This window comes from Bufo gargarizans, chromosome 2 (genome assembly GCF_014858855.1).
Source record: "Bufo gargarizans isolate SCDJY-AF-19 chromosome 2, ASM1485885v1, whole genome shotgun sequence".
NCBI classification, from domain to species: Eukaryota; Metazoa; Chordata; class Amphibia; order Anura; family Bufonidae; genus Bufo; species Bufo gargarizans.
Window position 1 is genome coordinate 28,728,575 of NC_058081.1, and position 20,339 is coordinate 28,748,913.

The 20,339-nt window shown below is 42.6% G+C and overlaps 1 protein-coding gene across 1 annotated transcript in view; it reads right to left on the reverse strand.

The window, feature by feature from the left end:
- Positions 1-429: 429 nt before the first annotated feature.
- Positions 430-20,339, reverse strand: part of LOC122925553 (chromaffin granule amine transporter-like) — a gene marked incomplete at its 3' end in the record, with an annotated part of 205,342 nt that continues 185,432 nt past the window's right edge. Inside the window, exons 12-13 of the mRNA XM_044276911.1 lie at positions 6,571-6,704; positions 430-459 (exon numbers count right to left, since the gene is read on the reverse strand). Of these exons, the coding sequence (XP_044132846.1) occupies positions 430-459; positions 6,571-6,704 (164 nt within the window). The remainder of the gene's footprint in view (positions 460-6,570; positions 6,705-20,339) is intronic.

Below are 20,339 nucleotides of genomic sequence, written 5' to 3' on the forward strand. Positions count from 1 at the left end.
AGGAAGTAAGGTGGGCACATTGTCTTTGTAGCGTGGATCCAGCAGGGTGGCAACCCAGTAGTCCGCACAGGTTAAAATGTGGGCAACTCTGCTGTCGTTGCGCAGGCACTGCAGCATGTAGTCGCTCATGTGTGCCAGGCTGCCCAGGGGTAAGGACAAGCTGTCCTCTGTGGGAGGCGTATCGTCATCGTCCTGCCTTTCCCCCCAGCCACGCACCAGTGATGGACCCGAGCTGCGTTGGGTGCCACCCCGCTGTGACCATGCTTCATCCTCATCCTCCTCCACCTCCTCCTCATCCTCGTCCTCCTCGTCCTCCAGTAGTGGGCCCTGGCTGGCCACATTTGTACCTGGCCTCTGCTGTTGCCAAAAACCTCCCTCTGAGTCACTTCGAAGAGACTGGCCTGAAAGTGCTAAAAATGACCCCTCTTCCTCCTCCTCCTCCTCCTCCTGGGCCACCTCCTCTTCCATCATCGCCCTAAGTGTTTTCTCAAGGAGACATAGAAGTGGTATTGTAACGCTGATAACGGTGTCATCGCCACTGGCCATGTTGGTGGAGTACTCGAAACAGCGCAACAGGGCACACAGGTCTCGCATGGAGGCCCAGTCATTGGTGGTGAAGTGGTGCTGTTCTGTAGTGCGACTGACCCGTGCGTGCTGCAGCTGAAACTCCACTATGGCCTGCTGCTGCTCGCACAGTCTGTCCAGCATGTGCAAGGTGGAGTTCCACCTGGTGGGCACGTCGCATATGAGGCGGTGAGCGGGAAGGCCGAAGTTACGCTGTAGCGCAGACAGGCGAGCAGCAGCAGGATGTGAACGCCGGAAGCGCGAACAGACGGCCCGCACTTTATGCAGCAGCTCTGACATGTCGGGGTAGTTGTGAATGAACTTCTGCACCACCAAATTCAGCACATGCGCCAAGCAAGGGATGTGCGTCAAATTGGCTAGTCCCAGAGCTGCAACGAGATTTCGCCCATTATCACACACCACCAGGCCGGGCTTGAGGCTCACCGGCAGCAACCACTCGTCGGTCTGTTGTTCAATACCCCGCCACAACTCCTGTGCGGTGTGGGGCCTGTCCCCCAAACATATGAGTTTCAGAATGGCCTGCTGACGTTTACCCCGGGCTGTGCTGAAGTTGGTGGTGAAGGTGTGTGGCTGACTGGATGAGCAGGTGGAAGAAGAGGAGGAGGAAGCCGAGAAGGAGGAGGTGGCAACAGGAGGCAAAGAATGTTGCCCTGCGATCCTTGGCGGCGGAAGGACGTGCGCCAAACAGCTCTCCGCCTGGGGCCCAGCTGCCACTACATTTACCCAGTGTGCAGTTAGGGAGATATAGCGTCCCTGGCCGTGCTTACTGGTCCACGTATCTGTGGTGAGGTGGACCTTGCTACAGATGGCGTTGCGCAGTGCACACTTGATTTTATCGGATACTTGGTTGTGCAGGGAAGGCACGGCTCTCTTGGAGAAGTAGTGCCGGCTGGGAACAACATACTGTGGGACAGCAAGCGACATGAGCTGTTTGAAGATGTCTGTGTCCACCAGCCTAAATGACAGCATTTCATAGGCCAGTAGTTTAGAAATGCTGGCATTCAGGGCCAGGGATCGAGGGTGGCTAGGTGGGAATTTACGCTTTCTATCAAATGTTTGTGAGATGGAGAGCTGAACGCTGGCGTGTGACATGGTTGAGACGCTTGGTGACGGAGGTGGTGGTGGTGGTGTTGGTGGTACATCCCCTGTTTGCTGGGCGGCAGGTGCCAACGTTCCTCCAGAGGCGGAGGAAGAGGCCGAGGCGGCAGCAGCAGAATAGGCCGAGGCGGCAGCAGCAGAAGAGGTAGCAGGGGGAGCCTGAGTGACTTCCTTGGTTTTAAGGTGTTTACTCCACTGCAGTTCATGCTTTGCATGCAGGTGCCTGGTCATGCAGGTTGTGCTCAGGTTCAGAACGTTAATGCCTCGCTTCAGGCTCTGATGGCACAGCGTGCAAACCACTCGGGTCTTGTCGTCAGCACATTGTTTGAAGAAGTGCCATGCCAGGGAACTCCTTGAAGCTGCCTTTGGGGTGCTCGGTCCCAGATGGCTGCGGTCAGTAGCAGGCGGAGTCTCTTGGCGGCGGGTGTTCTGCTTTTGCCCACTGCTCCCTCTTTTGCTACGCTGTTGGCTCGGTCTCACCACTGCCTCTTCCTCCGAACTGTGAAAGTCAGTGGCACGACCTTCATTCCATGTGGGGTCTAGGACCTCATCGTCCCCTGCATCGTCTTCCACCCAGTCTTGATCCCTGACCTCCTGTTCAGTCTGCACACTGCAGAAAGACGCAGCAGTTGGCACCTGTGTTTCGTCATCATCAGAGACATGCTGAGGTGGTATTCCCATGTCCTCATCATCAGGAAACATAAGTGGTTGTGCGTCAGTGCATTCTATGTCTTTCACCGCTGGGGAAGGGCTAGGTGGATGCCCTTGGGAAACCCTGCCAGCGGAGTCTTCAAACAGCATAAGAGACTGCTGCATAACTTGAGGCTGAGACAGTTTCCCTGGTATGCATGGGGGTGATGTGACAGACTGATGGGGTTGGTTTTCAGGCGCCATCTGTGCGCTTTCTGCAGAAGACTGGGTGGGAGATAATGTGAACGTGCTGGATCCACTGTCGGCCACCCAATTGACTAATGCCTGTACCTGCTCAGGCCTTACCATCCTTAGAACGGCATTGGGCCCCACCATATATCGCTGTAAATTCTGGCGGCTACTGGGACCTGAGGTAGTTGGTACACTAGGACGTGTGGATGTGGCAGAACGGCCATGTCCTCTCCCAGCACCAGAGGGTCCACTAACACCACCACGACCATGTCCACGTCCGCGTCCCTTACTAGATGTTTTTCTCATTGTTATGGTTCACCACAACAACAAATATATTATTTGGCCCAATGTATTGTATTCAAATTCAGCGGGATATAAATTTGAGGCCTAGTATTTAGGCGCTGGGTGACCGGTATGGATTTAGTGACAGAATTAGACTTGGAAATGCACAGAAGCGTGTGTGTGTGAAGTTATTCTGAATGACCCAATGTGCACCTTGAATATTATATACCCTTTTAGGGATAGATTTCAAATAGCTCTGATATAGCAGAAACCACTAAATTATGAAATTGCTAAATTGGGAATTGTATTTCAACCCAGAACAAGAAATGTGCTTGAACGGACACTAAATAACTCGCCCAGCTACAGCACTAACGAGAGATTTAGCAGGATATAAATTTGAGGCCTAGTATTTAGGCGCTGGGTGACAGGTATGGGTTTAGTGACAGAATTAGACTTGGAAATACACAGTAGCGGGTGTGTGTGAAGTTATTCTGAATGACCCAATGTGCACCTTGAATATTATATACCCTTTTAGGGATAGATTTCAAATAGCTCTGATATAGCAGAAACCACTAAATTATGAAATTGCTAAATTGGGAATTGTATTTCAACCCAGAACAAGAAATGTGCTTGAACGGACACTAAATAACTCGCCCAGCTACAGCACTAACGAGAGATTTAGCAGGATATAAATTTGAGGCCTAGTATTTAGGCGCTGGGTGACAGGTATGGGTTTAGTGACAGAATTAGACTTGGAAATACACAGTAGCGGGTGTGTGTGAAGTTATTCTGAATGACCCAATGTGCACCTTGAATATTATATACCCTTTTAGGGATAGATTTCAAATAGCTCTGATATAGCAGAAACCACTAAATTATGAAATTGCTAAATTGGGAATTGTATTTCAACCCAGAACAAGAAATGTGCTTGAACGGACACTAAATAACTCGCCCAGCTACAGCACTAACGAGAGATTTGTCAGGATATAAATTTGAGGCCTAGTATTTAGGCGCTGGGTGACAGGTATGGGTTTAGTGACAGAATTAGACTTGGAAATACACAGTAGCGGGTGTGTGTGAAGTTATTCTGAATGACCCAATGTGCACCTTGAATATTATATACCCTTTTAGGGATAGATTTCAAATAGCTCTGATATAGCAGAAACCACTAAATTATGAAATTGCTAAATTGGGAATTGTATTTCAACCCAGAACAAGAAATGTGCTTGAACGGACACTAAATAACTCGCCCAGCTACAGCACTAACGAGAGATTTAGCAGGATATAAATTTGAGGCCTAGTATTTAGGCGCTGGGTGACAGGTATGGGTTTAGTGACAGAATTAGACTTGGAAATACACAGTAGCGGGTGTGTGTGAAGTTATTCTGAATGACCCAATGTGCACCTTGAATATTATATACCCTTTTAGGGATAGATTTCAAATAGCTCTGATATAGCAGAAACCACTAAATTATGAAATTGCTAAATTGGGAATTGTATTTCAACCCAGAACAAGAAATGTGCTTGAACGGACACTAAATAACTCGCCCAGCTACAGCACTAACGAGAGATTTAGCAGGATATAAATTTGAGGCCTAGTATTTAGGCGCTGGGTGACAGGTATGGGTTTAGTGACAGAATTAGACTTGGAAATAAACAGTAGCGGGTGTGTGTGAAGTTATTCTGAATGACCCAATGTGCACCTTGAATATTATATACCCTTTTAGGGATAGATTTCAAATAGCTCTGATATAGCAGAAACCACTAAATTATGAAATTGCTAAATTGGGAATTGTATTTCAACCCAGAACAAGAAATGTGCTTGAACGGACACTAAATAACTCGCCCAGCTACAGCACTAACGAGAGATTTAGCAGGATATAAATTTGAGGCCTAGTATTTAGGCGCTGGGTGACAGGTATGGGTTTAGTGACAGAATTAGACTTGGAAATACACAGTAGCGGGTGTGTGTGAAGTTATTCTGAATGACCCAATGTGCACCTTGAATATTATATACCCTTTTAGGGATAGATTTCAAATAGCTCTGATATAGCAGAAACCACTAAATTATGAAATTGCTAAATTGGGAATTGTATTTCAACCCAGAACAAGAAATGTGCTTGAACGGACACTAAATAACTCGCCCAGCTACAGCACTAAGGACAGATTTGTCAGGATATAAATTTGAGGCCTAGTATTTAGGCGCTGGGTGACAGGTATGGGTTTAGTGACAGAATTAGACTTGGAAATGCACAGTAGCGGGTGTGTGAAGTTATTCTGAATGACCCTATGTGCACCTTGAATATTATATACCCTTTTAGGGATAGATTTCAAATAGCTCTGATACAGCAGAAACCACTAAATTTTTAAATTGCTAAATTGGGAATTGTATTTCAACCCAGAACAAAAAATGTGCTTTGACGGACACTAAATAACTTTCCCAGCCACAACAGGACAGCGGTAACGAGAGATTTAGCGGGATATAAATTTGAGGCCTAGTATTTAGGCGCTGGGTGACCGGTATGGATTTAGTGACAGAATTAGACTGGGATATGGCCAAAAAATAACCACACTATTGCTGGTTAAATGCACTTGGTGATGGGCGCAGCTTGCCCCTGATGTAGTATATGGCCAAAAAATGAACAGACTATTGCTGGTTAAATGCACTTGGTGTCACAGCTTGACCAACCACACTACTGAGGGTTAAATGCACTTGGTGACGGGCGCAGCTTGCCCCTGATTTAGTATATGGCCAAAAAATGAACAGACTATTGCTGGTTAAATGCACTTGGTGTGATAGCTTGACCAACCACACTACTGAGGGTTAAATGCACTTGGTGTGACAGCTTCACCCTGATGTAGGCTTTAGCCAAAAAACAACCACACCATTGAGGGTTAAATGCACTTGGTCGCAGCTTGTGCTGGCGCACCACAAGACACAAAATGGCCGCCGATCACCCCAGAAAAATGTGACTGACAAACGGTCTGGGCAGCCTAAAAACAGTGAGCAATTGAGGATCAGCAGCTCAATGATCCACAGCTGCAGATCGATCAGTTAATCAAGTCCTTTGGAGGAGTTAATCTGCCTAATCTCGCCCTACTGTCGCAGCCGCAACCTCTCCCTACGCTAATCAGAGCAGAGTGACGGGCGGCGCTATGTGACTCCAGCTTAAATAGAGGCTGGGTCACATGGTGCTCTGGCCAATCACAGCCATGCTAATAGTAGGCATGGCTGTGATGGCCTCTTGGGGCAAGTAGTATGACGCTTGTTGATTGGCTGCTTTGCAGCCTTTCAAAAAGCGCCAAGAAAGCGTCACAAAAGCGCGAAGAAAGCGACGAACACCGAACCCGAACCCGGACTTTTACGAAAATGTCCGGGTTCGGGTCCGTGTCACGGACACCCCAAAATTCGGTACGAACCCGAACTATACAGTTCGAGTTCGCTCATCCCTACTCCCAACCCCTACACACACACTTCTGTTCATATGTTTATCAGGTTCCTGCTTGTCTCTTTGTCTCTACTTTCAGTCCTCTGGACGAGTAAGAGGCTGCGGCAGGTCACATCTGTGCCAGTGAATGGCCAAGCAGCCATGTCCTATATGCCGAAAGGGACTAGGAAGCAGAGACAAGCAGGACCAGAAAAAAACAATTTCAGGCTTTTGGTTTAATTTTAAATACAATATTTTCTTTGTATGGTTTATTATAAAAATAAAAATTGCTGACCATTTTCTCTTCTTTGGCTGGTGGGTTTCTTAGCAAGAGACAAAGAGGACAGTAGATAATGTTCACTAATCCAGTGATCCTCATTAACCAGGGGAATCCAATAGCTTCTGCAATAATGCCACCACACAGAGGTCCTGAAATGACAGATTACATTTACTGTAGAGCAGAGACTGTGTCGTACATACTAATTTACAAAGAACAGTCCTATTATATAAATTATACATATATATATATATACACCAGAGAATGTGTCCTATACACTGATATACAGACCAGAGAACATTCTTATAATATAAATGATACATATATACATCTGAGACTGCGTCCTATACACCGATATACAGACCGGAGAAGAGTACTATTATATAAATTATATACAGGTCCTTCTCAAAAAATTAGCATATTGTGATAAAGTTCATTATTTTCTGTAATGTACTGATAAACATTAGACTTTCATATATTTTAGATTCATTACACACCAACTGAAGTAGTTCAAGCCTTTTATTGTTTTAATATTGATGATTTTGGCATACAGCTCATGAAAACCCCGAATTCCTATCTCAAAAAATTAGCATATCATTAAAATGTTCTCTAAACAAGCTATTAACCTAATCATCTGAATCAACTAATTAACTCTAAACACCTGCAAAAGATTCCTGAGGCTTTTAAAAACTCCCAGCCTGGTTCATTACTCAAAACCGCAATCATGGGTAAGACTGCCGACCTGACTGCTGTCCAGAAGGCCATCATTGACACCCTCAAGCAAGAGGGTAAGACACAGAAAGAAATTTCTGAACGAATAGGCTGTTCCCAGAGTGCTGTATCAAGGCACCTCAGTGGGAAGTCTGTGGGAAGGAAAAAGTGTGGCAGAAAACGCTGCACAACGAGAAGAGGTGACCGGACCCTGAGGAAGATTATGGAGAAGGACCGATTCCAGACCTTGGGGGACCTGCGGAAGCAGTGGACTGAGTCTGGAGTAGAAACATTCAGAGCCACCGTGTACAGGCGTGTGCAGGAAATGGGCTACAGGTGCCGCATTCCCCAGGTCAAGCCACTTTTGAACCAGAAACAGCGGCAGAAGCGCCTGACCTGGGCTACAGAGAAGCAGCACTGGACTGTTGCATGTCATTCGGAAATCAAGGTGCCAGAGTCTGGAGGAAGACTGGGGAGAGAGAAATGCCAAAATTCCTGAAGTCCAGTGTCAAGTACCCACAGTCAGTGATGGTCTGGGGTGCCATGACAGCTGCTGGTGTTGGTCCACTGTGTTTTATCAAGGGCAGGGTCAATGCAGCTAGCTATTAGGAGATTTTGGAGCACTTCATGCTTCCATCTGCTGAAAAGCTTTATGGAGATGAAGATTTCATTTTTCAGCACGTCCTGGCACCTGCTCACAGTGCCAAAACCACTGGTAAATGGTTTACTGACCATGGTATTACTGTGCTCAATTGGCCTGCCAACTCTCCTGACCTGAACCCCATAGAGAATCTGTGAGATATTGGGAAGAGAAAGTTGAGAGACGCAAGACCCAACACTCTGGATGAGCTTAAGGCCGCTATCGAAGCATCCTGGGCCTCCATAACACCTCAGCAGTGCCACAGGCTGATTGCCTCCATGCCACGCCGCATTGAAGCAGTCATTTCTGCAAAAGGATTCCCGACCAAGTATTGAGTACATAACTGAACATAATTATTTGAAGGTTGACTTTTTTTGTATTAAAAACACTTTTCTTTTATTGGTCGGATGAAATATGCTAAATTTTTGAGATAGGAAATTTGGGTTTTCATGAGCTGTATGCCAAAATCATCAATATTAAAACAATAAAAGGCTTGAACTACTTCAGTTGGTGTGTAATGAATCTAAAATATATGAAAGTCTAATGTTTATCAGTACATTACAGAAAATAATGAACTTTATCACAATATGCTAATTTTTCGAGAAGGACCTGTATATACACCGGTGACTGCGTCCTGTACACTGATATACAGACTGGAAAAGGGGGGCCGCGGTGGCATGATGGAGGCAGCAGCCATATAGAACATAATGGTCGGCTGACCGCAGCAGTGGCATGATGGCGGCGGTGGTGGTATGATGGAGACAGGCAGGTAAGCTGCAACAGTGGCACTATGTGGTACTGCCAGCAAGACCAGACCTCAACAGGAGGAGTGTGAAAATCCTGCCCAATCCAGGAATGAAAAAGTCACAGAAAATAATGAACTTTAATAATAGATGCAAACATAACATATGGACTAAGCCCTCACTCTAATGATTTAATCTGAGACTCCTAGCCAATACATTTTGATCAAAATACATCTGTGCCCACCTACCCAGCGCACTGGTCTCAGTTCAGACAGCTCCTACACTAAACCTACCTATGCCGTTATGCATTTATGTTCAGGAGCGCAGACCCTGCACATATAGTGTGTTGCTCCTAGCTACCACTGGGTGTATCAGCAGCCAATGAGAGGAGGAGCACACACACCTATATGTACCACCCTAATCTAGGCTTGTTTTATTTTGACAAAAGGGATGTTTTGGACACAGGCAGAGGACAACTTGGTCTGTTTGGGTGTCATCACGCCCACTACCACACTGAAGACTCTATCTAAGATGACACTGGAGTCTGGGCAAGCAAGAAGAAAGAGAGCATGCTGTGCCAGTTTGGGCCACTGTTCCAGTCTTCCTGCCCAGAAATCCATGGGTTCAGAGAACAGGGCATGCACCAGAGACTGGCCAGAATTTATAGAGGCCTGAACCTGGGCATTGAGGCAGCAGCTGTCGGCTTAAGTCTCCTCAACACGATGAAACAATTTTACCATGTGTCGCACCAGGTTGAGGCTGACTGGCCTCAGCCTGGTGCGACACATGGTAAAATTGTTTCATCGTGTTGAGGAGACTGAAATGGTTATGCAACAGCCGGGTACAGCATCTGGGGGATCCCTTGCCCCTTGGGAAGTTTCTACAAAATATGTCCCTCATATAGAGCAAGTAATCGTGGCGCCAGTTGCAGCTAAGCAGCGAGGACATGGAGTCCCTTTTGTAGATGGTAGTGTTGGTACCAAGTGTAGGAATGCCAGAGTGGTGCTAAATAGGCCACAATATCCCTGGAGATGTTTTGTAGAACTTTGTCACGGTGCTCCTACCTGAATACGGATGGATCCCAGAAGTGGCCATCCAAAGCAGTGCAAAAGGGGTTGATAACTTGGATGGGGTAGAACAAAGTTGAGTCCAGACTTGGTAAATGGCTGAACAGTTGCTTTACTTTGCATAAACGGTAATCCACACAGTTTCCAGACTTTATCTTGGTTTCCAATAGGCTTCAGCAAGCAAATGACAGGCAAATACTTTCTCTGCAAACAAACTCCTCTCTGCTGTATCCTTAGTGTAGCTCTCTCAGTCCTGCTATGTTAATAGTAGTCTGTCTCTTACTGTAGTCAATCCTAGGAACTTCTTGTCCTGGCTTTGAGTACCTCAAGCTTTAGCTTTAGCTTGGAATTAGGCAATTCAAGCCCAGGAGGGGACAAGCAACCACTGAGAGAGAGATTTTATTTCTCTCTATATATAATGTGAACATTCTGTATTACAAATTTTTGCCCACTAGATGGGTGCAAACCAGATGTATGAGCCATATGTGCATTATTTTTGTCTTATGGTCAATAGGGGAGGGGAAAGGGGGGAGTTAGGTTACAGTTTTCAAATCTACCTACGAACTCAGAGTTGAAGTTGCTGAAACCACTCCTATCAGGTTAAGGAGCCAATAGTCTCTTCTTAATGAACACCCCTTTTGTGACGTTATGTTTGCTATTTAAGTCAATGTAACTTGAATACTTTAATGAAACCAACTGTGTGTCTGGTCTCATTATGAAAGCAATATGGTGTACACATACTTATACTTCAAATTAATTTGGTACCACACAAAGAAGATGGGAGAATCGCATGAATTGCAATAACAATTTGGCGTCCCCTGGGTGGGCAGAGAGCTTGCGTAACTACGGATTTAAACGCCACGAGAGCGACTTAAACGGAACCATCAGACTAGATCACATGCTAGCAATGTAAAAAAAACTTAATTTTCTTACGAGTCTCCTCTGAAACCTCTGCTTTTGTGGGTTCTCAAGAGTTGAATTGGTGTTATCGCGATAGAAGGGTTCAAATTATAGCTGATCTGTCCTTTAGAACAAAATAACCCATTTGAGTATTCCTTCTTTGTGTGGCTTTTCATGCTGTATTGACGTGCTGAGCAGAACGGAAGTTGTTAGGCAGCTGAGTCAGATATCCATGACATAGAATTGTAACCCAACCAAGCATTGACGAGAGTCTTGAGGATAGGGTTAACACCAATTCCATTGGAAGTTATTAAGATTGTGTATCCCTACAGAGATTGATGAGTAGGATTAACACCAAATCGATTGGAAGTTATTAAGATTGAATTCCCTGATTGGAAGAATCTAAATTATGTAATATTTGAGTTCCCCTAATCGGAAGAATCTAGATAATATAGGTTTCAGTTCCCCCAATTGTATGATTTTTTTTATGGTTTTCCCAATTGGGAAGTACAGTATCTACTAGCAGATATCTACTAGCAGTATCTACTGGCAGATTTACTAGCAGATATTCTACCATGAAGGCCTGATTCACACAGTCTCCTCTTAACAGTTGTTCTAGAGATGTGTCTGCTGCTAGAACTCTGTGTGGCATTGACCTGGTCTCTAATCTGAGCTGCTGTTAACCTGCGATTTCTGAGGCTGGTGACTCGGATGAACTTATCCTCCGCAGCAAAGGTGACTCTTGGTCTTCCTTTCCTGGGGCGGTCCGCATGTGAGCCAGTTTCTTTGTAGCGCTTGATGGTTTTGTGATTGCACTTGGGGACACTTTCAAAGTTTTCCCAATTTTTCGGACTGACTGACCTTCATTTCTTAAAGTAATGATGGCCACTAGTTTTTCTTTACTTAGCTGCTTTTTTCTTGCCATAATACAAATTCTAACAGTCTATTCAGTAGGACTATCAGCTGTGTATCCACCTGTCTTCTCCACAACGCAACTGATGGTCCCAACCCCATTTATATGGCAAGAAATACCACTTATTAAACCTGGCAGGGCACACCTGTGAAGTAAAAACCATTTCAGGTGACTACCTCTTGAAGCTCATCAAGAGAATGCCAAGAGTGTGCAAAGCAGTAATCAAAGCAAAAGGTGGCTACTTTGAAGAACTTAGAATATGACATATTTTCAGTTGTTTCACACTTTTCTGTTATGTATATAATTCCACATGTGTTAATTCATAGTTTTGATGCCTTCAGTGTGAATCTACAATTTTCATAGTCATGAAAATAAAGAAAACTCTTTGAATGAGAAGGTATGTCCAAACTTTTGGTCTGTACTGTATATATAAAGAAAAACAAAAACGGAGCAGCACTTCTAAATGCACTAAGAATGGGTGAATGTGTGAACAGGGTCAAATACATGATGCCAATACTTGCTATTAAGCAGGGAAGAAGCTCTTAGCGCATATAATTGATCAAAAATATGTCAGGCCTGTCTACCAGACATCAATGTAGCTTCTCATCAGATGGGACCTACTCTAACATGGAGTGTCCAGCTCCATTGTTACTCTGATTAAAAGCACCAGGGGGTGGGTGCTAAGTTCCAAAGAGGATGCCTATTCCTCTATTATATATACATGCAGAAAAGCACCTCCAGAGACAATCGCAGGTGCAAGCTACCAAGCAACAATGTAGAAAAACAAAAAAGTAGCAGCACACTACTAAATGCACTAAGAATCGGTGAACAGGTGAATGTGTTAACAGGGTCAAATACATGACGCCAATACTATTAAGCAGGGAAGAAGCTCTTAGCGCATATAATTGTGTGACCCTGTTCACCCATTCTTAGTGCATTTAGTAGTGTGCTGCTACTTCTTTTGTTTTTCTACATTGTTGCTTGGTAGCTTGCACTTGCGATTGTCTCTGGAGATGCTGTTCCGCTTTTCTGAATATATATATATATATATATATATATATATATATATACGTTTTTAGAGTATATAATATATTATAATATATGTAAATATATTATGGCTAAAAACATCAGTAGTAGTTTCCCACATATCATGCATTCATATATATCAGAAGTATTTTTTATATATATATATATATACAGGTCCTTCTCAAAAAATTAGCATATTGTGATAAAGTTCATTATTTTCTGTAATGTACTGATAAACATTAGACTTTCATATATTTTTTTATTCATTACACACCAACTGAAGTAGTTCAAGCCTTTTATTGTTTTAATATTGATGATTTTGGCATACAGCTCATGAAAACCCAAAATTCCTATCTCAAAAAATTAGCATATCATGAAAAGGTTCTCTAAACGAGCTATTAACCTAATCATCTGAATCAACTAATTAACTCTAAACACCTGCAAAAGATTCCTGAGGCTTTTAAAAACTCCCAGCCTGGTTCATTACTGAAAACCGCAATCATGGGTAAGACTGCCGACCTGACTGCTGTCCAGAAGGCCATCATTGACACCCTCAAGCAAGAGGGTAAGACACAGAAAGAAATTTCTGAACGAATAGGCTGTTCCCAGAGTGCTGTATCAAGGCACCTCAGTGGGAAGTCTGTGGGAAGGAAAAAGTGTGGCAGAAAACGCTGCACAACGAGAAGAGGTGACCGGACCCTGAGGAAGATTGTGGAGAAGGACCGATTCCAGACCTTGGGGGACCTGCGGAAGCAGTGGACTGAGTCTGGAGTAGAAACATCCAGAGCCACCGTGTACAGGCGTGTGCAGGAAATGGGCTACAGGTGCCGCATTCCCCAGGTCAAGCCACTTTTGAACCAGAAACAGCGGCAGAAGCGCCTGACCTGGGCTACAGAGAAGCAGCACTGGACTGTTGCATGTCATTCGGAAATCAAGGTGCCAGAGTCTGGAGGAAGACTGGGGAGAGGGAAATGCCAAAATGCCTGAAGTCCAGTGTCAAGTACCCACAGTCAGTGATGGTCTGGGGTGCCATGTCAGCTGCTGGTGTTGGTCCACTGTGTTTTATCAAGGGCAGGGTCAATGCAGCTAGCTATCAGGAGATTTTGGAGCACTTCATGCTTCCATCTGCTGAAAAGCTTTATGGAGATGAATATTTCATTTTTCAGCACAACCTGGCACCTGCTCACAGTGCCAAAACCACTGGTAAATGTACTGACCATGGTATTACTGTGCTCAATTGGCCTGCCAACTCTCCTGACCTGAACCCCATAGAGAATCTGTGGGATATTGGGAAGAGAAAGTTGAGAGACGCAAGACCCAACACTCTGGATGAGCTTAAGGCCGCTATCGAAGCATCCTGGGCCTCCATAACACCTCAGCAGTGCCACAGGCTGATTGCCTCCATGCCACGCCGCATTGAAGCAGTCATTTCTGCAAAAGGATTCCCGACCAAGTATTGAGTGCATAACTGAACATAATTATTTGAAGGTTGATTTTTTTTGTATTAAAAACACTTTTCTTTTATTGGTCGGATGAAATATGCTAATTTTTTTAGATAGGAAATTTGGGTTTTCATGAGCTGTATGCCAAAATCATCAATATTAAAACAATAAAAGGCTTGAACTACTTCAGTTGGTGTGTAATGAATCTAAAATATATGAAAGTCTAATGTTTATCAGTACATTACAGAAAATAATGAACTTTATCACAATATGCTAATTTTTTGAGAAGGACCTGTATATATATTTATAATTATATTTTTTTTTTTCCTAGTAATTACACATTTATTTTGTGCCGTACATTTTTTGCAATTACAAAAAATATATATATATATATATATATATATATATATAAATGGAATCTCGATTTCTGAAATGTTTCTGCCAGGATTTGAACATTAGAGGCAAGGATGTTAACCACTACACTATTCAGCTACATGTTAACCTGCACAGAAATATAAAATAGGTCTTCTGCTGAATAGGAATACTCACTAAATCAGAAACTACTTTAAGGTTTTTTTTTCCATTTAAGGTCCTTGTCTCTAATGTACAATGTTGGGAGTTCAAATCCCAGCAGAAACTTTTCAGAATATTAGATTTACCCCCGTAGGGACACATGACGTACCGGTACAGCATGGTTCCCGAGTCCTTAAGAACCCATGATGTACAGGTACGTCATGTACAGTTCCGATCAACGCCGCCCGGCGGGCGGTGATTGGAACCCAGTGCTTGCTCAAATCATTGAGCAGGCACCTCGGCTAAATGTGCGGGGGGGTCACGTGGTCAATTCAGACCTGCGGTTTGCGGCTTTTACTTAGTGCAGTGGCTGTGGTGCCATCGGGTCCCCATGGGGCTGTGGGGGGGACCCGATGGCATGGAAGGCAGCGCAATGCCTTCCTGAGGCATCGCGCTGCCTTCCGGTGACGAGCCTTTGAGATCTAGCCCCCTGGATCTCACAGGCCGAAAGCTGTATGAGTAATACACACAGTATTACTCATACAGCCAATGCATTCCAATACAAAAGTATTGGAATGCATTGTAAAGGATTAGACTCCCAAAAGTTCAAGTCCCAAAGTGGAACAAAAAATAAAGTGAAAGAAAAAGATGAAAAAATAAAGTTTTCCCCCCAAAAAATTAAAAGTTTCAAGTAAAAATAAACAAAAATGTTGTTTTCCCCAAATAAAGTTACAAAAAAATTGGTAAAAATAGGGGGGTCAAAAAAATTATACATATTAGGTATCGCCGCGTCCGTATTGACCGGCTCTATAAACATATCACATTACCTAACCCCTCAGATAAACACCATAAAAAATAAAAAATAAAAACTGTGCTAAATAAACAATTTTTTTGTCACCTTACATCATAAATAGTACAACAGCAAGTGATCAAAAAGGCATTTGCCCACCAAAATAGTACCAATCTAATGCATTAAGGAATTCAATGTATGGCTTGGTGAATGGTGTCTGAACCAAGGGTTTGACTTTGTGTCTTATGTTAGCTCTTGTTGTAATTGAAAAGAACTGTACAAGAAAGATGGTTTGCATCTTTCTCTCAAGGGAACGAATGTCCTCGGTGAACAGTTCCAAGTATTTGCTAAGGAGAATTTAAACTAGGAAAGGGGGGCAAAAGAGTGATAATCCAGCAGTCCAACTGCCCCCCGGAACAATGGTTAAGAAATGACAAGCTCAGATTCTTGTCTACAAATGCTTGCATTTTAGGCAATAAGATCAATGAACTTGAGGCTATAATGGCATCTGAGAATATAAATGTAGTGGCTGTTACTGAGAAGTGGTTCAATGGGAGTAATGACTGGGATATAACAATACCAGGGTTCTCTCTGTACAGGAAAGACAGAGAAGGCAAGAAGGGGGAGGGGTGGCCCTGTATGTGAAAGATAGCATAAAATCTAATTTGATAAAGTTAGCGAGAACAATTTAGAGTCAGTTTGGGTTACCTTGCAGCTTGATAATCATAAGGTAACTCGTGTAGGTGTGATTATATAGACCACCTAGCCAAATCAAAGAATTAGATGATCTACTAATTGAGGAAATAGCTAAAATGACCTTGAAGGGGGAATTTATCATTATGGGAGACTTCAATCTTCCTGATGTAAACTGGAAAACCAAAATAGCTAGTTCTGCCAGGAGTACAGATATTCTAAATTCCCTACTGGGATTATATCTACAACAAGTAGTTGAGGAGCCAACCCGGAAGGAGGCCATTTTAGATTTAGTATTCACAATGGGAATTTGGTATCTGTTATTACTGTAGGGGAAAGCTTGGGATCTAGTGATCACCAGTCAGTGTGGTTTACTATAAGTACAGTGACTGAGTCACACCACACAAAAACAAAAGTTTTAGATTTTAGAAAAACTGACTTTTCTAAAATTAGATTAGTGGTATACAAGTCCGTATCAGATTGGAACAGTTTCATTGGAGTCCAGGAGAAATGGGACTACTTAAAAGTTGCACTATTGAAGGCAACAGAAATTGCATTAGGCTTGTCAGTAAAAGCAAAAAAAAGGAAGAGACCACTGTGGTACTCAGCAGAAGTGGCCAAAATCATTAAAAACAAAAAGATAGCATTTAGGAATTATAAAAAAAAAAAAAAACGAGGATCACAGGCAAATTTATAAGATTAGGCAGAGAGAGGCCAAACAAGTTATGAGAGCTTCTAAAGCACAGGCAAAAGAGAAATTAGCTCAGTCAGGGAAAAAATGCGATAAGGCATTCTTCAGATACATAAATGAAAAAAGGAAACTATTGCAAGGAATTACCAAATGAAAAGCTGACTGCCTCAATGAATACTTCTGTTCAGTTTTTAGAAAGGAAAATTAAGGAAAAGGACCTCAGTTAAGAAAGAAGACTAATGATTCTTTTGATGCATTTGTCTTTACAGAGGAAGAGGTTCTAAGTCAGCTGTCTAAAATTATTACAAATAAGTCACAGGGGCCTGATGGGATACACCCAAAACTATTAAAAGAGCTCAGCGGTGAACTAGAAAAACCATTAACAGATTTATTTAACTAATCACTGGCAACAGGAGTCGTCCCAGAAGATTGGAAATTAGCAAATGTTGTGCCCATTTACAAGAAAGTTAGTAAGGAGGAATCGGGCAACTATAGGCCAGTAAGCCTGACATCAATAGTGGGGAAATTAATGGAAACCATACTTAAGGAGAGGATTGTGGAACATCTAAAATGCCATGGATTGAAAGATAAAAAACAACATGGGTTTCCTTCAGGGAGATCATGTCAAACTAATCTTATTGATTTTTTTGATTGGGTGACTAAAATAATAGATGGAGGAGGTGCAGTAGACATCGCTTATCTAGACTTTAGTAAGGCTTTTGATACTGTCCCACATAGAAGGCTTATCAATAAATTGCAGTCTTTGGGCTTGGACTCCCATATTGTTGAATGGATTAGGCAGTGGCTGAGGGACAGACAACAGAGGGTTGTAGTCAATGGAGTATATTCAGAGCATGGTATTGTTACCAGTGGGGTACCTCAGGGATCTGTTCTGGGACCCATATTGTTTAATATCTTTATCAGCGAAAATTGCAGAAGGCCTCGATGGTAAGGTGTGTCCTTTTGCTGATGATACAAAGATTTGTAACAGGGTTGATGTTCCTGGAGGGATACACCAAAGGGAAAAGGATTTAGGAATACTAGAGGAATGGTCAAAAATATGGCAACTAAAATGGAATGTTGATAAGTGCAAGATAATGCACCTGGGGCGTAAAAACCCAAGAGCAGAATATAAAATCAGTGATACAGTCCTAACCTCAGAGGAAATGGATTTAGGGGGTCATTATTTCAGAAGACTTTAAGGTAGGCAGACAATGTCATAGAGCAGCAGTAAAAGCTAGCAGAATGCTTGGGTGCATAGGGAGAGGAATTACTAGTAGAAAGAGGGAGGTGCTCATGCCGCTCTACAGAGCACTAGTGAGACCTCATTTGGAGTATTGTGCTCAGTACTGGAGACCATATCTCCAGAAGGATATTGATACTTTGGAGAGAGTTCAGAGAAGAGCTACTAAACTGGTACATGGATTGCAGGATAAAACTTACCAGGAAAGATTAAAGGACCTTAACATGTATAGCTTGAAAGAAAGACGAGACAGAGGGGATATGATAGAAACTTTCAAATGCATAAAGGGAATCAACAAGGTAAAAGAGGAGAGAATATTTAAAAGATGAAAAACTGCTACAAGAGGACATAGTTTTAAATTAGAGGGGCAAAGGTTTAAAAGTAATATCAGGAAGTATTACATTACTGAGAGAGTAGTGGATGCATGGAATAGCCTTCCTGCAGAAGTGGTAGCTGCAAATACAGTGAAGGAGTTTAAGCATGCATGGGATAGGCATAAGGCCATCCTTCATATAAGATAGGACCTATAGTATTCAGTATATTGGGCAAACTAGATGGGCCAAATGGTTCTTATCTGCCGATACATTCTATGTTTCTATGTCACCTCATCCCGCAAAAAATGAGCCCCTACCTGAGATAATCGCCCAAAAAAAAAAAAAAAAAACTATGGCTCAGAATATGGAGACACTAAAACATCATTTTTTTTGTTTTAAAAAAGCTGTTATTGTGTAAAACTTACATAAATAAGAAAAAAGTATACATATTTGGTATGGCCGCGTTCGTATCGACCGGCTCTATAAAAATATCACATGACCTAACCCCTCAGATGAACACCGTAAAATTAAAAACTGTGCTAAATAAACCATTTTTTGTCACCTTACATCACAAAAAGTGTAATAGCAAGCGATCAAAAAGTCATATGCACCTCAAAATAGTGCCAATAAAACTCTCGTCTCATCCAGCAAAAATCATACCCTACCTAAGATAATCGCCCAAAAACCGAAAAAATTATGGCTCTCAGACTATGGAAACACTAAAACATGATTTTGTTTGCTTCAAAAATGAAATCATTGTGTAAAACTTACATAAATAAAAAAAAAGTATACATATTAGGTATCGCCGCATCCATGACAACCTGGTCTATAAAAATATCACATGATATAACCATGATCTAAGTGTAATATAGAGCAAACAAAAATCATATGTACCCTAAACTAGTACGAACAATACTGCCACCCTGTCCCGTAGTTTCTAAAATGGGCCACTTTTATGGAGTTTCTACTCTAGGGGTGCATCAGGGGGGCTTCAAATGGGATATGGTGTCAAAAAAAACAGTCCAGCAAAATCTGCCTTCCAAAAACCGTATGGCATTCCTTTCCTTCTGCGCCCTGCCATGTGCCTGTACAGCTGTTTACTACCACATTTGGGGTGTTTCTGTAAACTACAGAATCAGGGCCATAAATATTGAGTTTTGTTTGGCTGTAAACCCTTGCTTTGTTACTGGGAAAAATGGAAAATTTGCCCAAAAATTTAAATTCTGAAATTTCATCTCCATTTGCCAATAACTCTTGTGGAACACCTAAAGGGTTAACGATGTTTGTAAAATCCGTTTTGAATACTTTGAGGGGTGTAGTTTCTTAGATGGGGTCACTTTTATGGAGTTTCTACTCTAGGGTTGCATCAGGGGGGCTTCAAATGGGACATGGTGCAAAAAAAAACAGTCCAGCAAAATCTGCCTTCCAAAAACCGTATGGCATTCCTTTCCTTCTGTGCCCCCTGCCATGTGCCAGTACAGTAGTTCACGACCATATATGGGGTGTTTCTGTAAATTACAGAATCAGGGCCATAAATATTGAGTTTGGTTTGACTGTTAACCCTTGCTTTGTAACTGGAAAAAAATTATTAAAATGGAAAATCTGTCAAAAAAGTGAAATTTTGAAATTGTATCTCTATTTTCTATTAATTCTTGTGGAACACCTAAAGTGTTAACAACATTTTTTAAATCAGTTTTAAATACCTTGAGGGGTGTAGTTTCTTAGATGGGGTCACTTTTATGGAGTTTCGACTCTAGGGGTGCATCAGGGGGGCTTCAAATAGGACATGGTGTCAAAAAAAACAGTCCAGCAAAATCTGCCTTCCAAAAACCAGATGGCATTCCTTTCCTTCTGCGCTCTGCCGTGTGTCCGTACAGTAGTTTACGACCACATATGGGGTGTTTCTGTAAACTACAGAATCAGGGCCATAAATATTGAGTTTTGTTTGGCTGTTAACCCTTGCTTTGTAACGGGAAAAAAAAATATAAAATTGGAAAATCTGCCAAAAAAAGTGAAATTTTGAAATTGTATCTCTATTTTCCATTAATTCTTGTTTGTAAAATTTTGTAAAATCAGTTTTGAATACCTTAAGGGGTGTAGT